Consider the following 15,576-nt stretch of genomic DNA (forward strand, 5'->3'; position numbering starts at 1 on the left):
TGACCTCTGTGGCAACTTCAGTGGCGGCCAATCGGCTCTTCGGTAATATCTTGGACAGGGGTTTTCTTGTGCTACATAACACCACCACTGACTCTCACCAAGGATAAAAATCCTTTCTTCACATTGATCTTCACCTTTGTCACCTCCTGCCATCAACCCCACCACCGCAGTACAGCAGCATGAAGATGGCCGCAGTTACCTTTTTCACAGCCGTAGCTCTTCTCTGTTATGCCTCAGCTCAAAATTCCTCGACCACCCTCCTTCTACCGGATGGCCTCTTCTGGGTAACCCCTCCGTCGCCGCAGACGTTTCTTGGCGCAATGACCGTCACCGACAAGACGACCTACTACACGATCGACTGCGGGAACTTCAACGATACATTATTCTGGCCTGGATCCAGTGGCTGCGCCAACAACAACAGCTACACCTTTTCGGCAGATTCAGCCAACACCCAATATCTCATGCCCAAGTAAGAGAACCCCAAACGCTGACTCCACCCCCAACCTCCATCCCTTCCATGCCCTTCCCTTCCAAGAACCTCACTCACTCACCCAACCAGCATCAACCTCGGCCAAGATCCGTTCTCCGTCACCTCTCCCGTCCCCACCTGGCTCGAAGCCTTCAACCAAACGTAAGTAAGCCTCTCCCCCCTCGAACCCGCCGAAAAAGCAAAAGCGGGCCCGGAAACGTCGCTGACACCCAAAAAACCCAGCGTGACGATCAACTGCGACCCCCTCAACACGGCCAGCTGGGCCCGCTGCGTGACCACCACCCTCTACAACAACGAAGACGCGGACGACAAATCCATCATCAGCTCCACCATCGTCACCCAGCAAAGCACCGTGCACGAGTCGTCCCTCTACCCCGTCATCTTCACCGCCCCCGGCCTCGCCGCCGCGGCCGCGGCCGCGACGCCCCAGGACACCCTCGCGCCATCCACCACCGCCGCACCCCCACCCACCACCACCTCCTCCCCCTCCACCGCCGCACCCGAATCCACCCACCCCCCGCCCGCCCTCACCCCGGGCGCCAAAGCCGGCCTCGGCGTCGGGGTCCCCCTCGGCGTCCTCGCCCTCGGCGGCCTCGGCCTCCTCCTCCTGCGCGGCCACGTCAAGCACCGGGAACACGCGCGCCTGAGCCAGACGGAGCACCTGGTCGCGCTGCCGGCCGGGGGCGAGGTGAGCGAGTACGGGGCGGCGGGGAAGGGGGGCGGGGGGGACGCGCCGGCGGCGGATGTGGGCGGGGTGTACGAGATGCAGGGGCGGCGGTCGTCGGTGAGGAGTGTTGAGTTGGAGGCGTAGGGGGGGAGGTGGTGAGGAGGGGAGGGGTTGGAGGATCGTGGTTTTCTCTCTTCTTCTTTCTTTCTTTCTATCTTTTCTTTCTTTTGGGGGGAGGGGGAGAAGATGGTTGGCGAAGGAAGAGAAAGGGCGTGTGCATGTGTATGATACGATAGGATACCAAAACCCCCGTGGTGCTGATCGTACAGTTGATAAGATAATGAAGAGCATTGCTATCTCCCTATCGATTAACCCCATGACCGAGCTCCTTACGTGTGACCACGCGGCCATAGACAGATGCGAGATATATTGTTCTCTTCAAGCACGTGGGTGGCCTTTGGCATCACGACGGCCCAGATTCCAAAGACATGGACCCCCCTCTCGACGAATAGCGTGCATGAATTGCCTTGTACAGAGAGCTGGAAGTCAACTTGAGTACAACAGCGACTTTTCTTCTTCTTTTTCTCCCTTCAACATTCTTCCGCTACGTCAACGTTGATCGAACGTCCTGATTGGAAAGGCAGTAAGTTGTCGTGACTCGAACAGTTTCCTTGCGTGCTAGCCTAGTCCACACGAATTCCGAATACTAACCTCCCCCAACCTTTCTCTGGCTCCTCGATCACGGGAGGGCCGTCTTCCCGCGCTTGTACGCCCGCGGCAAGCACTGCGAGTTCGCCGACAGGACAGAAGGGGTTTGTTGGAGGGAAAGGGAACTGGATTCCGCGGAGTGGGAGGCGAGGGTGTATGCGGTGCGGATGTTCAACCGGGTGGACTTTGTGGCGGTGCTGGCGAAGTTGAGAAGGTCGAGACCGAGGTTGGAAAGGGTGGAGGGGAAGTTGGAGGGGGTGAGAGGGTGGTGGAGTTTGGCGTTACATTGAAGATGCGGCAACCGACGTCTGTGCACCTGATATGGGAGGATAGATGAAATGGTCTGTAAAGGTTGAGACGTCATCAACGAAGGCAGAATACTCAAATGTGCAGATGCAAAAGTATCTCTGAACCGAACGCCATATATTAGTTGGTCTATGATGGCCATTAGCCGGTCCTTCCACATACGCCTCGCTGATTCGCTTAGAATATGATGCATGTACGTCCAATCGAATATTTACGGCAGCCACCCTCATCTTTGGTAGCCTGCTATAAGATGTTACATCTCGAATTCCCGCCGTCCAAGAACTTCTTCTTTCTCTTCCTGCCCCCTCTTCCCGGCCTGTTTCTGTCCCCTCTATCCAACTTCTCCATCTCCCTAACCTGTCGGGTCGCCATATCTTTGCGGATTATCTGCTTGCAGAGATCCACAAATGCTTCATCCACATTCCGCCTCGCTCGCGCTGATGTCTCGTAGTATGGTGCATTCCAGGATTGGGAAACTTGGAAGGCGCGGGAGCGGGAGACGGCGCGGTCTTCTTCGAGGTCGGATTTGTTGCCGACAATGACGAGAGGGACGAGGGGGTCGTCTTTGATGCGGACGATTTGGTCGCGGAGTTCGTGAAGCTCAGTGAGGGAGGTCAGGGAGGTTATGCTGAAGACGAGAAGGAAGCCTTGGCCCGATTTCATGTAGAGTTCTCTGTTTGAGGGAGGAAAATTAGGGGTCGAATATTAGTGTAGGTTGGGTGGGCAAGAGGTACCTCATGGCGGCTGCGGTTGCGTTAGCCTGGGCATTTGTGGGATGAGATAATGGAGGGCTCACTGAATTGTTCTGTGCCTGCAGTATCTAATCTGGGTATCTATCAGCATAATGTCTCGAGGTCGTCTGCATAGCGCGCTATGTCTCCATACATCTCTAATATGCATTGTCGGCCCTGTCGCACATCAGCATCTCCCAATCAAGCCGAGCGATCGGTACTCACGTCAACCTCGATCTGTTTCCTGTACGAGTCCTCTATCGTAGGGTCATAGCTTTCTATCCACACGTTCTGTACAAATTGTGCTGTATGTAGCTGTGAGCAGAATGCGGGTATGGAGGCGCAAGAATGCCGCATACCGGTAAGACAGCTCTTGCCCACACCTCCTGTTACAGCATGTTTCAGTCCAGCATCTTGACACATAGGACAGTTGTTCTCACCCGCACCGAGCACGACAATGTGGTACTCCCTTCTAGGCCATGGAGGTCAGCGACAGTCGTTTGACGGAGGGTGAAGAGGTGGTGGCACATGCCTTTGCGACATACTGCAGACGCCCGAGCGCCGTTGACAGTCGTCTGTTTGTTCCTGCTCTCAAAGCCTTTCTTCCCCTCTTGTCGCTATGGCCTTGTGAGGTTGGGGGGTGATGCAAGGCGCCGGCGGTGAGTGTCTAAAGTGAAATTGAGATGTTGAAGGTCTCATCTGGTCGTGGATGTATCCAGGAGAGTGCGGGGAGTTGGCGGAGATGGAGGGGAAGAAGTGGAAGGAGGATGAGGAGACAATGGTCATGTCCTTGTTAGAAAATAACTGGGCATCCAATAGATTTATATTTGGATTGGATCGCAAGACGCAAAAAAAGAGCATGTCAAGTGGTCTAGAAGGTAAAGTAAGGTAGCCTCCATTGGAAGGTTTAGCGGTAGCGTGTACCGCTAAGCATGCCTAGCCCTCCGGGACCGGGACGGTGAGAAACAGACTGCCGGGTCAGCCTTAAAGGGCCCATCCTAAAGCCCTAAGAGACAGCCAGGGTGTCTTAACCGACGATCCTGGTGATCCTAATTCTGCCTTGGGATTAAAACACCTCACCATACAACACACTCTACCGCATCACCTCCTCCTCTGCAACTTGTCCATTGTGCTGCTGAGGAATCATAACCTACCTTCCTTATCCGTTTATCCTTACCCACATCTAACGCTCCTCTTCACCACACACACTCACACACTCACACACTTACACGCGTATCTCGTACCATCGATTTTGCGTCATTCCGTAATCACCACATAGCTTCGGCTGCACCGACATCCTACAATTTAGCCTCAACCAATCGGTACCGACCCTCCTACCTCCACCATGCTCACTCTTCTTGATCTACCAATAGAAATACGATTCCAGATCTACCGTGAACTCGAACTAAGTCGCCGAGAGCCAATCTCATTGGGTAAACAATTTGCCGCTCTGGCAGCCTACGACTATCCACCTCAACTTCTTCAGATAAGCCACCAAGTCTGCCAAGAGGCTCTCATGGCTTTCTCCGCAACCTCTAAACGTCCGTGGAAGATCAACGTGATCGCGAGCATCGACGCGAAGCTGTCTTTACCAGATGTTCTACCTGATGGTTTGGCGCAGTCAGCCCATATTCAATTCAACTTCGAATTTTCCCACGAACGCGGTCCGGTAGGCCTAGTCTATATTGGATTCGGTAAATTCAGGCCTGTCCAAAGCCAGCCAAGAAGGGAGACCCTCTTCCAGGCTGTCCATCGAGTCGAGCGTGGCATCGACGAAATCTGTCGGAGGCTCGCGGAAGTCCCGGTCAAGCGCGACATGCAAATCTGCTGGTCTGATGACGGCGATGTCGCCGAGTGGGAGACCAAAAAGACCGTTCTGCAACCTTTTTCTAGACTGCGAAAGTCATGTTCATTCCGCCTTGGCAAGGTTTTGGTTTGGGAGGGCGTCTCTCGTCAAGAGCTCGCTAACTACTTGAAAAGTGTTACTACTCGCGTGCCAGAACTGACAGGATCTAAGGAGCCGGTGGAGCCAAAGATAATCTCGAAAAATTTATGAAATGATGCTCACTCACCTTTTCCTGCTGGACTGTTGCGATGCATTTTCTCGAGATGGGAGAAGCTATGAGAATCATTTTCCCAGCCCTATCAACCCTTCAAGAAGCAAATTCTTTAGATCCGAGTACCCGCAGCTTCAAGCCACTTTGGGAAATGTTTGCGACACAGCAAGCGAGCACCACGAATTCTTATCATGAATAGATTTCCCGCACTCCATAGCTTCCCCTCTTGGAGGATAAGATGCATAGTCCTCAAGGCTCGGTTCGGACCAGTCCGCGGAGGACGGGTTTGAAATCAATGATTTAATGATGATATGCATGAGATCAAGGTCTTAGGATCTGGGCTCCGCGACTGCGGAATCAGTCTGTAGCGTTTTCTAGGGATCGCAAGCATGATGAGCTAATTGGATTCTTTACCATTTTCCAATGTACAGTTGGCGCAGCTAATAGAGCGACAAGAAGTTGGAGGAGAATGGGTGTTGTCCAGGCCTTGAGGGCGGTGTTCACTACTGCACCTACTCGTATCAGGCTATCAGGCTATCGCTGCAGCCTTTACGCGCCGAAAAGGTGGCCCCTACCTTAACGATACTTAATCCAAGTTCTTGGGCCAAAATCACTCACGTGACTCGGCACTATTGACGATCAAGGAAGGTGGTGATGTCAAAGAATGCGGGGGTCCAGACAGCCGCACCAGGCGCAATCCCTCTTATTCTGCACCGAAGATCGTCACCTTTTCTTCTTCACTTATTTTAGTCTTTTAGGCAATGCCAGCGCAGCGTTGCGCTGCCCGATTCTTGTGGTTTTTTCTCTCTCTTCATGTGCTTTTAGAAATAAACTCACAAACATGACGTGAATTCATGATTACGCAAAACGATATTCATTGGCGGGCATCCCACCTCACCTAAATTCCAATTCACCCAACCTGCCCCACCTACTCCGAATCATTCGCCAGATCAGTCGAAAAGCCAAGAGGTTACTCACCCCTACATCTGCGCGCCCATGAAAGATCAGCATCTTCACGACCAATCAGCCTCTGCCGAAGACATTTGGCACCCATCTAAATGCCATAAAATGAGTTGAAAAAAAGTTGGCTCCTGGATGAATGCTGATCGCTGCACTTAAGTTTCGGTCACGTGAAAGGCATCCTAATTTTAATCAACTCTTACAACTCGAACGGATTTCGCTATTCTTTTGAAATCTATAAAGAGCCCAAGTCTCTTCAAACGCTCGAATTTCACAGTTAGAAGTTGTTGGTGTTGGGAATTCTTATTGGGTTAGATTTAGGGCTGACCGCCGTAGTACGCAAATCATAACCCTAACCGTCCGGGGTTCAGCCAAGAAGCTTTTTTATCGGCGAAGCCGATACAGAGGCCTTTCTTTTCGTGTTGATATACAGCGATCATGTCGACCCACTTTCTATTCCACTCTCAAACATTTCATAATGATGGTGGAGATACGTTGTTCAACCACACGGTGTGTACCATCAGAGATAGCCTTGATGTAGTCTGTTGGAATTTTTACAAAGTGCTAGCCACACATGATGAATCGATATATCTTCATCTGATCATTCTTTAGTACGGCCATGGGGATGTGATTGGCCCTGTCTGGATGCTTTTACGAAATTCCCACAATCCTGCTTCTTTCTGAATTACCGAGACTCCTCCTTCGCAAAGTTCCGTGATGCAGGAGGTCGTCAATCACCTAAAGGGGGTCATCCGTCATCCCTCGAAATTGACGCACCATGGAGTGTGAACATGAGTCAGAGTTCCTCGAGACAACCCTCCTGGAATCCTGACGGCGGATCAGATAACCTGACCTTACACTTGAAAGTCTGCCAACTCTTTCTTTTGGCGGAATGCATTTACCAATCCTGCAGGAAGGGTTCCCTGTGGATAGAGGCTGTGTCCTACCAATGTCACGAGTCCGCAATCGCGCACCGCGAACATGTAATATGCCAATCACCTTCAAAATTAACATGGCAACCTCTTTCAATGCCCGAGGCTCAGCTAAAGAAAAGAGTGTGCATATCCTCGAGGCTCATTCCCAACCTCGGCTATACGTCGAGTGTCCGAAATCATTGTCGACATCAGGTGCCTGAGACTGAGAGGAAAGAATTTTGGTACGTAAGTGCTTGGGCATCTCACATATGGCTAATATTTCAGATCAGTAAAATTTGATCTAGATTCTCCGAGCCTGAAAATGCTCATGCCGGTACGGGCGAAAGAGTAGCATTCAAGAACACCAACAAGAAATTTACATGCTGGACAAGGGGTTTGTCGGAGGTGTTATCGCTCACGTGACGGCACGCCTTGGACCGATCAGGAAGGTAGTGATGTCATCCATCGTATGGTTCTAACTACTCTTGAGCTTGATCTTTGTGGTGTATCGTGAAAGATTAAAGTCGCTTGCCCAATTCCACACTTCTACTCTCAATAACAGACGCTGAAACGTCCACACCACCTGTCTACGTGCGCTCATGTTATCTTCCCCAAAATCTTGTTCCATTGATTAGACTCCACCGAGCAAAATGCCTTCCTCAACCTATGATGCCACGGGCGTAGAATACTATGAAATACCCTCTTTCACCTTCGAATCTGGCGCAAGTATCCCCATCAAAGTCGCCTACCGCTCTTACAACCCCTCTTCTTCCAAAGTAGTCTGCATACCTACCTGCTATGGCGGCAAAATCAACACCACCCTCACCTTCAACGAAGAAAACGGCGCACTCTCCTCCCACCATGTCGTCCTCGTAGCCATGCTCGGCAACGGCGAATCCTCCTCTCCCTCAAACACCCCTAACTTCCCCAAGACCCTCGATTACCGCGACTGCATCCACGCGCAATACGAGCTCCTCTCAAAGCACCTCGGCGTAAGCGAGTTAGACGCCGTCATCGGTTTCTCAATGGGCGGCCAGCAAGCATACTACTGGGCCAGCATGTATCCCACCTTCGTGAAAAACGCCGTCGTGATCTGCGGCTCCGCACGCACCAGCGGCCACAACTACGCCTTCCTCGAAGGGCCCAAAACCGCACTGCTGAACAGCGCCGACTACGCCGACGGCGCGTACAGAGCCCAAGGCATCCGCCCCCTGCGCGGCCTCCGAGCCTTCGGACGAGCCTACTGCGCCTGGCTGACCAGCGGCGCCTGGTTTCGCGAACGGCAGTGGGAGAAGTCGCTCGGGTTCCGGAGCGTGGAGGAGTACATCGCCAACGTGATGGAGAAGTCCTTTGAGGAATGGGACGCCGAAGACGTGCTGATCCTCGCGCGCATGTGGCAGGCGGGCGATGTCGGCACGACGCGGGACGATGGCAGTTATGAGAAAGCGCTGGAGGGCATCGAGGCGCGGGTGCTGGTGATGCCGGGTCGGACGGATCAGTACTTCGCGGTCGCGGATAGCGAGGTCGAGGTTGGGTTGCTGAGGAAGGGGGAACTGGCCGTGATTGAGAGTGTGTGGGGGCATGCGGCGGGGGGTGGGATGAGTGAGGCCGATACGAAGTGGATGGATGGGAGAATTAGGGAGTTCCTGGCATGACAGTCAGAAGTGGCGGAGTGTGAGGGGTGTGCTTCAGAGATGTTGACGAGAGCGAGTGGTTTCGCGCTTGTTGATACATATACGCATCATTGACGAGAGTATACGTTCTACATGTTCGGTGCTTCGGCAAGACAAGATCCTTTGAGAAACATCAACAGACTGCTGTGACCCATCTCCCTTTCCACCAACCCAAACCTGTACGGCTCGCTCTAACATCAAAGAAACGGATACCGCGCTCGGTGCAAAGAAATGCCGTACAAGCTCAACCCATACGTAGCCGATACCCGTCTCGAAACTAACATTTGAAGCCGTTTGGAGGGGATCTTTCCTCCATCCTGACTCGGCCATTCGGTAATCAACACGGGATCGCGATTGAATCGGGATCAAGCAAAAAGCATAGGCTCGTCGGCGGTTACAAACGGTCGATAGCTGCGCGCCATAAAATGTTGCGGGCCGGCATGGGTTCGGAAAATGATGCCCTTCTTTTGGAGTGGTGGATGATTGATCACCACGGTCGTGAAGGACAATCTGAGTTGCACGCATATGACGTCTGGTGATCACCGGCATCAAAATCATTGCTTGCGTGTAACAGGCTTTCAAGTTGATCAAGAACCACCGCTACGCTGTGTTATTGAGGGTATAAAGCCGTCACATACAGTACTCATACGGTCGAAAGTATCGATGACAATGCGCTCCGAGTAATGTCACAAACAGCACCAAGCCAACCCACCGTTCCCTGCCGCCATACCTCCGCTCTTGCTCTTTCCCGACAGCCAACGGTCCACTTGTCGCATCGTCTATGCAAGGAAAGATTGCACCCGGCGATTATTTACCGCCCGAACCGGTGTCACACGCCCAGGCCGCGGTGCCAAAAAAGGGCCCGAGGACGCCGGTCAGACCCGAGAACAAGGAAAGTATACTGCAGAAATCGAACGAGGAACCCGCGTCCGCCGTGAAGCTGACCCCGACCTGCAGATAGCCTGCAGAATCGCCACTGGCGGTATCCGTCCTGCTGCATTCGACGAAGTTGCTCATGGTGCAGAATGACGCCGTGCCCACGGAGTTTGGGGGGTCTGGGAGCTTTGGGTTGAGGGTGGGTTGGTTCCATGATTGAGTCTTGCACTGTCCATGTCCGAGCTGTCAGCGGTGGTTTTTGTCTAGCATAATCTCGAGCTGTAGACACGGGGGATGGGTGACTGCATGGCCAAGGTTGGTGGTTCTGACACAATATCCCAGAACCTGCGCTACCACACGAGTGAGGGATTATGTAAGAACTCACCTGGGCACCGTAGGGTACACTCTTGACGATGCAGTCGACGAACTGCGAGCCATTGCCGAGAGTGAAGTCTCCCTTTGGATTGAGTTTGATGGTTCCAGCTATAGGAATCGTTGTCGCGTCCACATACATCTCAGACGGTATGTTCAGAGATCCAGTATTTTCGTAATCACACCCTGTGAGCTGGTCGTTGCAGGGACCGCTAAGGTGCTGCATAACATCGGCCGGTTTGAGATTGCCATAGCTGAGCCTCGTGGGATCCATGGTTACCGAGGTCGAATGCGAACCTGCCCGCTCGACGAGATCGCGCCCCGCGACTTCGAAGGCAACAGTGTCACGTCTTTCCGTCATTAGTCAGGTGATTCAGAAGGCGTTGAGGATACTCACTCAGCCGGGAGAACAATGCTCAGAGCGGTAGAGAACAGGGAAGAGAGGAGAAAAAGTCGCATCATGACGGCGGTGGAATGTGTGATAACTGCTGGCACAGGGTTGTTGATGTGTCGTAGCAGTGGCAATGAGTTAGCAGAGAAATAGTAGACAAGGCTTGAGAATTGTGAGCAAATGAGTGGATTTTCGTGCAATAATAGAGACACAGCAAGTAGCTTTATAACACTGCCAACAATTCTTCGGGTGGCTTGAAAACCCACGAGACTCCCATTCTCATAACCCAATTCTCCTCTTACCTTTGATCTATGCTTCAGAAGTTTCCATCTCGCAACTTTACCTTACCGGTCCAAGGTCCCGCAACTTGATACAACGATCTCTCCACAATGCTGCAAGTCGATACTCTGATCTAACATATTCGATGCGGCACATCTCCAAAATGCCCCGTTTTCAAAAAGTTGTTGGAGATGGCTCGCAGCTTTGCCTTTGTCTGTCCAAGGTCCCGCAAGCTGACACAATGACCTGTCCAAGGTCCTTCGAGAAAACATACTGATCTCTCGTCATCAGGGGGCAACAAGTGCACCAAGCTTGGTTTTCCACACTCTGGTCGGAGGTGGCTCGTATCTTCTCCTTTGCCCCTCTAAGATCCCGCAAGTGGATCAAATGGCTTTTCATCATTGAAGGGGAACGCGTCGACGAAACTCCCTCTTCAAACACACGCCGAAGGTGGCTTCCGACTGTGCCATGGCCTGTCGAGCGTCCTGCTAATTGATAGACTGAGGTTTCACCATCAATGGAGCACATTTCCTCGAAATCCGGAGTCAAACATAGGCCGAAGGTGGCTCGCAAGTAATCTTACGCCTTGCCATGTGCAGGATCCTACAATTTGATACAACGCGATCTCATCACCGGAGGAGCACATGGCCCCAAAGTTCCCTTAGGGTGGTTACATGGGGGGGCGATCGCCGGGAAGAGGCGAAGGGGGTAGCGGGAGAAAGTTGGAAGAAAGTTGGCATGAGACATGCAATGATAGAAGGTAATAAATATACGAGAACGCTACGCGCGCCGCACAGAGGAAGGAGGAGAGCAAGCATTGAGATCAGAGTCGTAAGAAAGAAGCAGAGATACAACAGGACAAGCTCAAGTTGAAGTTCATTATGGTGCGGCGGCGGCACTAATTTGGCGCCCTCGGCTCGAGTAAGGTACCTTAGGTATCTTAAGGTAGGTTTCGTCTCTAAGCTAACGGAGACTAATTTAGCGTCACGGTCGATCTACTGTCGAACCACTGTTTGAACCCCCTAATTGCATTTTTGGATATCAAGGCGATATGATAGATAGTACATGGTAAATGTAACGCGCCCTCGTACTTCAGATTGCTGCCCATACTGTACCTCTCTCTATGACAGTCATCCAGACACAGTACGCTCCAAGGCTAAGGTAAAACTCAGGGGTTCCGACCGAACATCAAAAATACGCTCGTTGCAATTCAGTGTAGTTCCACAACGGCTGCTTCCACAACAAGATATCCAGTGTCACGATTACTCTTCATGTGCAGAGCCAAGACTTTGTAACAGAAAAATATTCTGTAATCCTTGCCCTTCGAAAGTTGTTGTGATACGTCCGCGCCGTTCCGTTGCGCCCCTAAGCCCCCTCTTCCAATCCCGGCCCGCCCCTGCATGTCACAGCCTGGGGAGTGGATAAAGGTTTCAGCGATCAACTGTACCTCGAATTCCCCGAGACGTATCAAACACGACGATTTTGAATCTGAGCGATGTCATGTATGCAGAGTGGCGACGAGCGCTCATCCACTTTGCGCCCTGGAAGACCTGGGGCGAAGCTAATCGAGAAGGACAGGGATGTCATTTCTTCACAAGTCCGTCTCATCCTGCTATGGATGAAGTTTGGTGGGCTGTACATACTACGCTCTGAGTGTTTGCATACGCGAGTCTCACGCTTGTCCACATTTGGCCTCCACGGCGCCAAAATCTTACTTCGGGCGGTAGTTTTGGAGCTCGCTCAGCGGAGCGGGAGCATGGGATTTTGGGCACCGTTGTCTTGGGCCCTCATGGGACGGATCATATCATTGTTTCCCTTCGACGTCGACCCTTGTTAACATCGAACTTCGTGATAAATTCGCATGCCAAGTTTCACAATTCATCAGAAGTATAATTAGAGACAGTGCCTAGCCTACAGGATCCCCACCGGATAAGCCCTAGGTATATCCCTCGTATCTGGCACGATCTTCGGCACTTCTCCCAACCGCACGCTCTCGACGGCGGCTTCCGTACCTTTCGGCATCCGCCTCACTCTCTTCACCTCTGCGATCAATTTCGCCGTGTTCAACAGCCTCGCCTCCGTCCACGGCATGCCCAAGATCTCCATACCGATCGGGATCCCTACCGGCGCATCCGCGGTACTTGGCGAGAAGCCGGCCGGAACGGTCACGACTGGAAAGCCGGTGACCGCGGCTAGGATGCCGTTGCGGCCGGATTGAGAAGGCGATCCGATTTTGACGACGAGGTTGGCTTGCTCGGGGTAGATTAGAGCGTCGAGCGAGTGGGCCTTGAACGTATTCTCGAGGGCGACTGTGAGATTTTGGATCCCAAGTTTGATGCCTGCGTAAGTAATGTTGTCGGTCGATGACACGAGAGAAGTGTCGACGTAGGAATATTGACTTGGTATCACGAGGTATTTGCCACTGGAGTACAATTCGGCTAATGTTGATGGATGTGTACCCTGGAGGGAAGCCCGTGATAGGTACGTATCCATCTCTTGACGGTACTCGAATCTCTGGGTATCAAAGGCGTTGCTAATGGCAGTGGAGTTGAAAATATTCGACGTAATAGTGACGACGGTCGCACCAGCGTTGGTAAGTGTAGCATTTACGCCATTGAAAACTTGATTGACCGGTGTTGTTTCGTTGCTAGCTGTGCGGTTGAAGAAGCCTTCGACCAGGCCAAAACGCATGCCTTTGAGAGAGCCGCCGTAGAGCGCAGCAGAGTAGTCTTGACCAACTGAGCTGAACGGTATCAAGGCTGTAGCATTGTCGTCAGGATCGTAGCCAACGCTTGCCATGACCGTGAGAGCAACAGCGAGATCATCAACAATCCGAGCAATTGGTCCAATGGCATCTTGAGTGAAAGAGATGGGAATGATACCCGCGCGAGATATCAAACCCCTAGTAGGTCGAACACTGAACAAACTATTTGCACTTGCGGGACTGCGCAGCGAGTTGACTGTGTCTGTCCCAGTGCCGAAAACGGCAAAAGATGCTGCAACCGCCGCGCCTGTGCCTCCGGAGCTGCCACCTGGGGTCCGGGTGTGATCATAGGGATTGACCGTCTGACCGCCGAGCGATGAAACAGTCAAGCCTTCCAAAGCTAGTTCGTGGAGGTTCGTTTTACCTAGGATGATGGCGCCAGCGTTTTTCAGGGCAGTAACAACGGCTGCGTCGACTGTTGGTTGGGAATTTGCGAGGTCCAAACATCCGCCTGTTGTATTCATGTCCGAAGTATCATAATTGTCCTTCACTAGCACTGGGATGCAGAACAGAGCCCCGGTTGCATTTCCGGCGGCCAGAGCATAATCCTTCTCGTCCGCGATTGATAATGCATTTGGGTTCAGTGTGATGATGGCATTTATGGTGGGGTTGTATGCTTCAATGCGGGCGATGAACGACTCGACAAGGCTGCGGCAGGACGTAAGATCGCTGTAGAGGGCATTGTGGACTGCTTCGATTGTAGACTCTCGTACGTCGTAGCTATCGATTTGAGCAAACGTGATGTCGATGACGAGAGCGAACCATGCCAAAACTGTCAAAGCGGCATTTGTAGGATGCATTTGAAGTACTTTTCGTTACTGTAGTGCGTAGTAGCAATCGACAGCACCATAAAGTATTCATACGATATACGATACCTATGCCATGGGCCAAAAAGATAATGTCTGAATGGAAGTCGCGGTCTGACGACAAAGGTTCCGCTATCGGACACTTGCGCTAGCTCGCGATAGGAAGGTGCTCATCGACAATTGGCTTTCAGAAAGACAGTACAAAATAGAGTGATGGAGTTATAAGAACTTTCTTTACTCTTCTTCTCCTCACAAGTGGTGTCTACATACATATCAGAATGTGAGAGTGCATTCAGTGATGACTGAGCTGAGCATTCTTCCTCGAATTGATGTTGTTTTTTGATCACCTACCCTTGCCGTTCCGCAAGCCCCACGACCTTTTCTTTCTTGGCCTCCGTACCGGTACCGCCAATCTCGGCGATTTGATCCACACCCTGGTAATCTGGAATATCTAGATCATACTTCTCTGCGACGGACTGCGGTATGAACCTGTCCGATAAGCCTATGATACGAAGAACCTTGGTAATATAATGAGTGAGGAAATTACCTTCCACCAACGAAGTGCGTGCCCGTGAAATGCTTAACAAGCGGCTTTGGTGCAGTCAGACTGATTAAAGTTGCTGGATGGAATTTGGCACCTGGGCCTGATGCGGGCGGACCATCTTCGATACTCCATGACGATGGTGCGTCGACAGATAGTACAGGGACTTTGGTGGTCTCCATAGCAATGATCGGATCCTTGAAAGGGTCTCGCACCTCGCCCGAGAAACTAAATCCTGGAGAACGTGAGTTTCGAGACGGGTCTTGGAGCTTTACTGGCAATACCGAAGATGGCGTCTACTACATGATCTGTAGTCTTCAAGGAGCCATTAAAATCTTCGGTAAATGGCACGTCCAGATTCTTCAGCTGAGTAGCCAGACGCTCGTAGAGGTCGCTCTTGCTTTGCTTGGGATAGAAGATGGTCGGTTGATATCCGTAGTGCCAAAGATGACGAGCGGCAACGAGGCCATCGCCACCTGTATCTATAAGCTGAGATAAAAGAGACTTGACAGCTATATCCTATACCGTTGTTGCCGGGTCCACATGCCACTAAGATCTTCCTTCCATTGCTTGGTGGATGAACTCGGTAGACTAAGCGCAGACTTTTTCAGAATCGCCAGTCTCAGAGACCAAATTGTCTACGAACCTGCTTGAGAGACCGAGAGGCCGGCCAATTCCATCAATTGATCAAGGGAGAAGGCTCCGATGCTCATGAGGTCTTTGTCCAATGCTCCGGCATTTTTGGCATTGAGAGTCTGGTGATCATTGTTAGCTCGTCGCGGAGATGGTAGATACTGATTCATACTCTGAGTGCCATGGTTGATGGGTCTTATCCGTACGCGTTCTGTAGATGCCGGATATTGGAGGGGAAAGGAAAGAAAGAAAGAAAGAAAGACGGACGATGACGACATGTCCCTCCAAGACTTCAGCACGTCAGCGAAGCTGCTGACAACTCTCGCTGTTGTCCCACACGCACAGAAGATCGTAAGGTTTAATCTCTATATAACATGCTGCACACAGTCTGACTGGTCATCGCGCCTT

General features: G+C 51.9%; 6 protein-coding genes across 6 annotated transcripts; 3 read left to right on the forward strand and 3 right to left on the reverse strand.

Annotated features, from left to right (window-relative positions):
* Positions 1–320: 320 nt before the first annotated feature.
* Positions 321–1,301, forward strand: HO133_009529 (uncharacterized protein; the record flags this gene model as incomplete). Its single annotated transcript, XM_037300390.1, has 2 exons — positions 321–469; positions 641–1,301. The coding sequence occupies 2 exons, from the start codon at positions 321–323 to the stop codon at positions 1,299–1,301; spliced, it is 810 nt and encodes a 269-aa protein (XP_037154238.1).
* Positions 1,302–2,414: 1,113 nt separating this feature from the next.
* Positions 2,415–2,910, reverse strand: HO133_009530 (uncharacterized protein; the record flags this gene model as incomplete). Its single annotated transcript, XM_037300391.1, has 2 exons — positions 2,415–2,844; positions 2,906–2,910. The coding sequence occupies 2 exons, from the start codon at positions 2,908–2,910 to the stop codon at positions 2,415–2,417; spliced, it is 435 nt and encodes a 144-aa protein (XP_037154239.1).
* Positions 2,911–4,247: 1,337 nt separating this feature from the next.
* HO133_009531 (uncharacterized protein) lies at positions 4,248–4,958 on the forward strand (the record flags this gene model as incomplete). The annotated part of the gene is made up of 1 exon (XM_037300392.1): positions 4,248–4,958. One exon carries the CDS (start codon positions 4,248–4,250, stop codon positions 4,956–4,958), a length of 711 nt encoding a protein of 236 aa, XP_037154240.1.
* A 2,525-nt stretch (positions 4,959–7,483) lies between these two features.
* Positions 7,484–8,488, forward strand: HO133_009532 (uncharacterized protein; the record flags this gene model as incomplete). Its single annotated transcript, XM_037300393.1, has 1 exon — positions 7,484–8,488. One exon carries the CDS (start codon positions 7,484–7,486, stop codon positions 8,486–8,488), a length of 1,005 nt encoding a protein of 334 aa, XP_037154241.1.
* Positions 8,489–9,313: 825 nt separating this feature from the next.
* On the reverse strand, positions 9,314–10,216 carry HO133_009533 (uncharacterized protein; the record flags this gene model as incomplete). The annotated part of the gene is made up of 3 exons (XM_037300394.1): positions 9,314–9,610; positions 9,768–10,104; positions 10,152–10,216. The coding sequence occupies 3 exons, from the start codon at positions 10,214–10,216 to the stop codon at positions 9,314–9,316; spliced, it is 699 nt and encodes a 232-aa protein (XP_037154242.1).
* Positions 10,217–12,335: 2,119 nt separating this feature from the next.
* Positions 12,336–15,352, reverse strand: HO133_009534 (uncharacterized protein; the record flags this gene model as incomplete). Its single annotated transcript, XM_037300395.1, has 7 exons — positions 12,336–13,908; positions 14,346–14,483; positions 14,542–14,770; positions 14,820–15,011; positions 15,061–15,126; positions 15,182–15,290; positions 15,341–15,352. 7 exons carry the CDS (start codon positions 15,350–15,352, stop codon positions 12,336–12,338), a joined length of 2,319 nt encoding a protein of 772 aa, XP_037154243.1.
* Between the last annotated feature and the right edge of the window lie 224 nt (positions 15,353–15,576).

The sequence above is a fragment of the Letharia lupina genome, assembly GCF_014066315.1.
Source record: "Letharia lupina isolate WasteWater1 chromosome Unknown contig_7, whole genome shotgun sequence".
Taxonomy (NCBI): domain Eukaryota; kingdom Fungi; phylum Ascomycota; class Lecanoromycetes; order Lecanorales; family Parmeliaceae; genus Letharia; species Letharia lupina.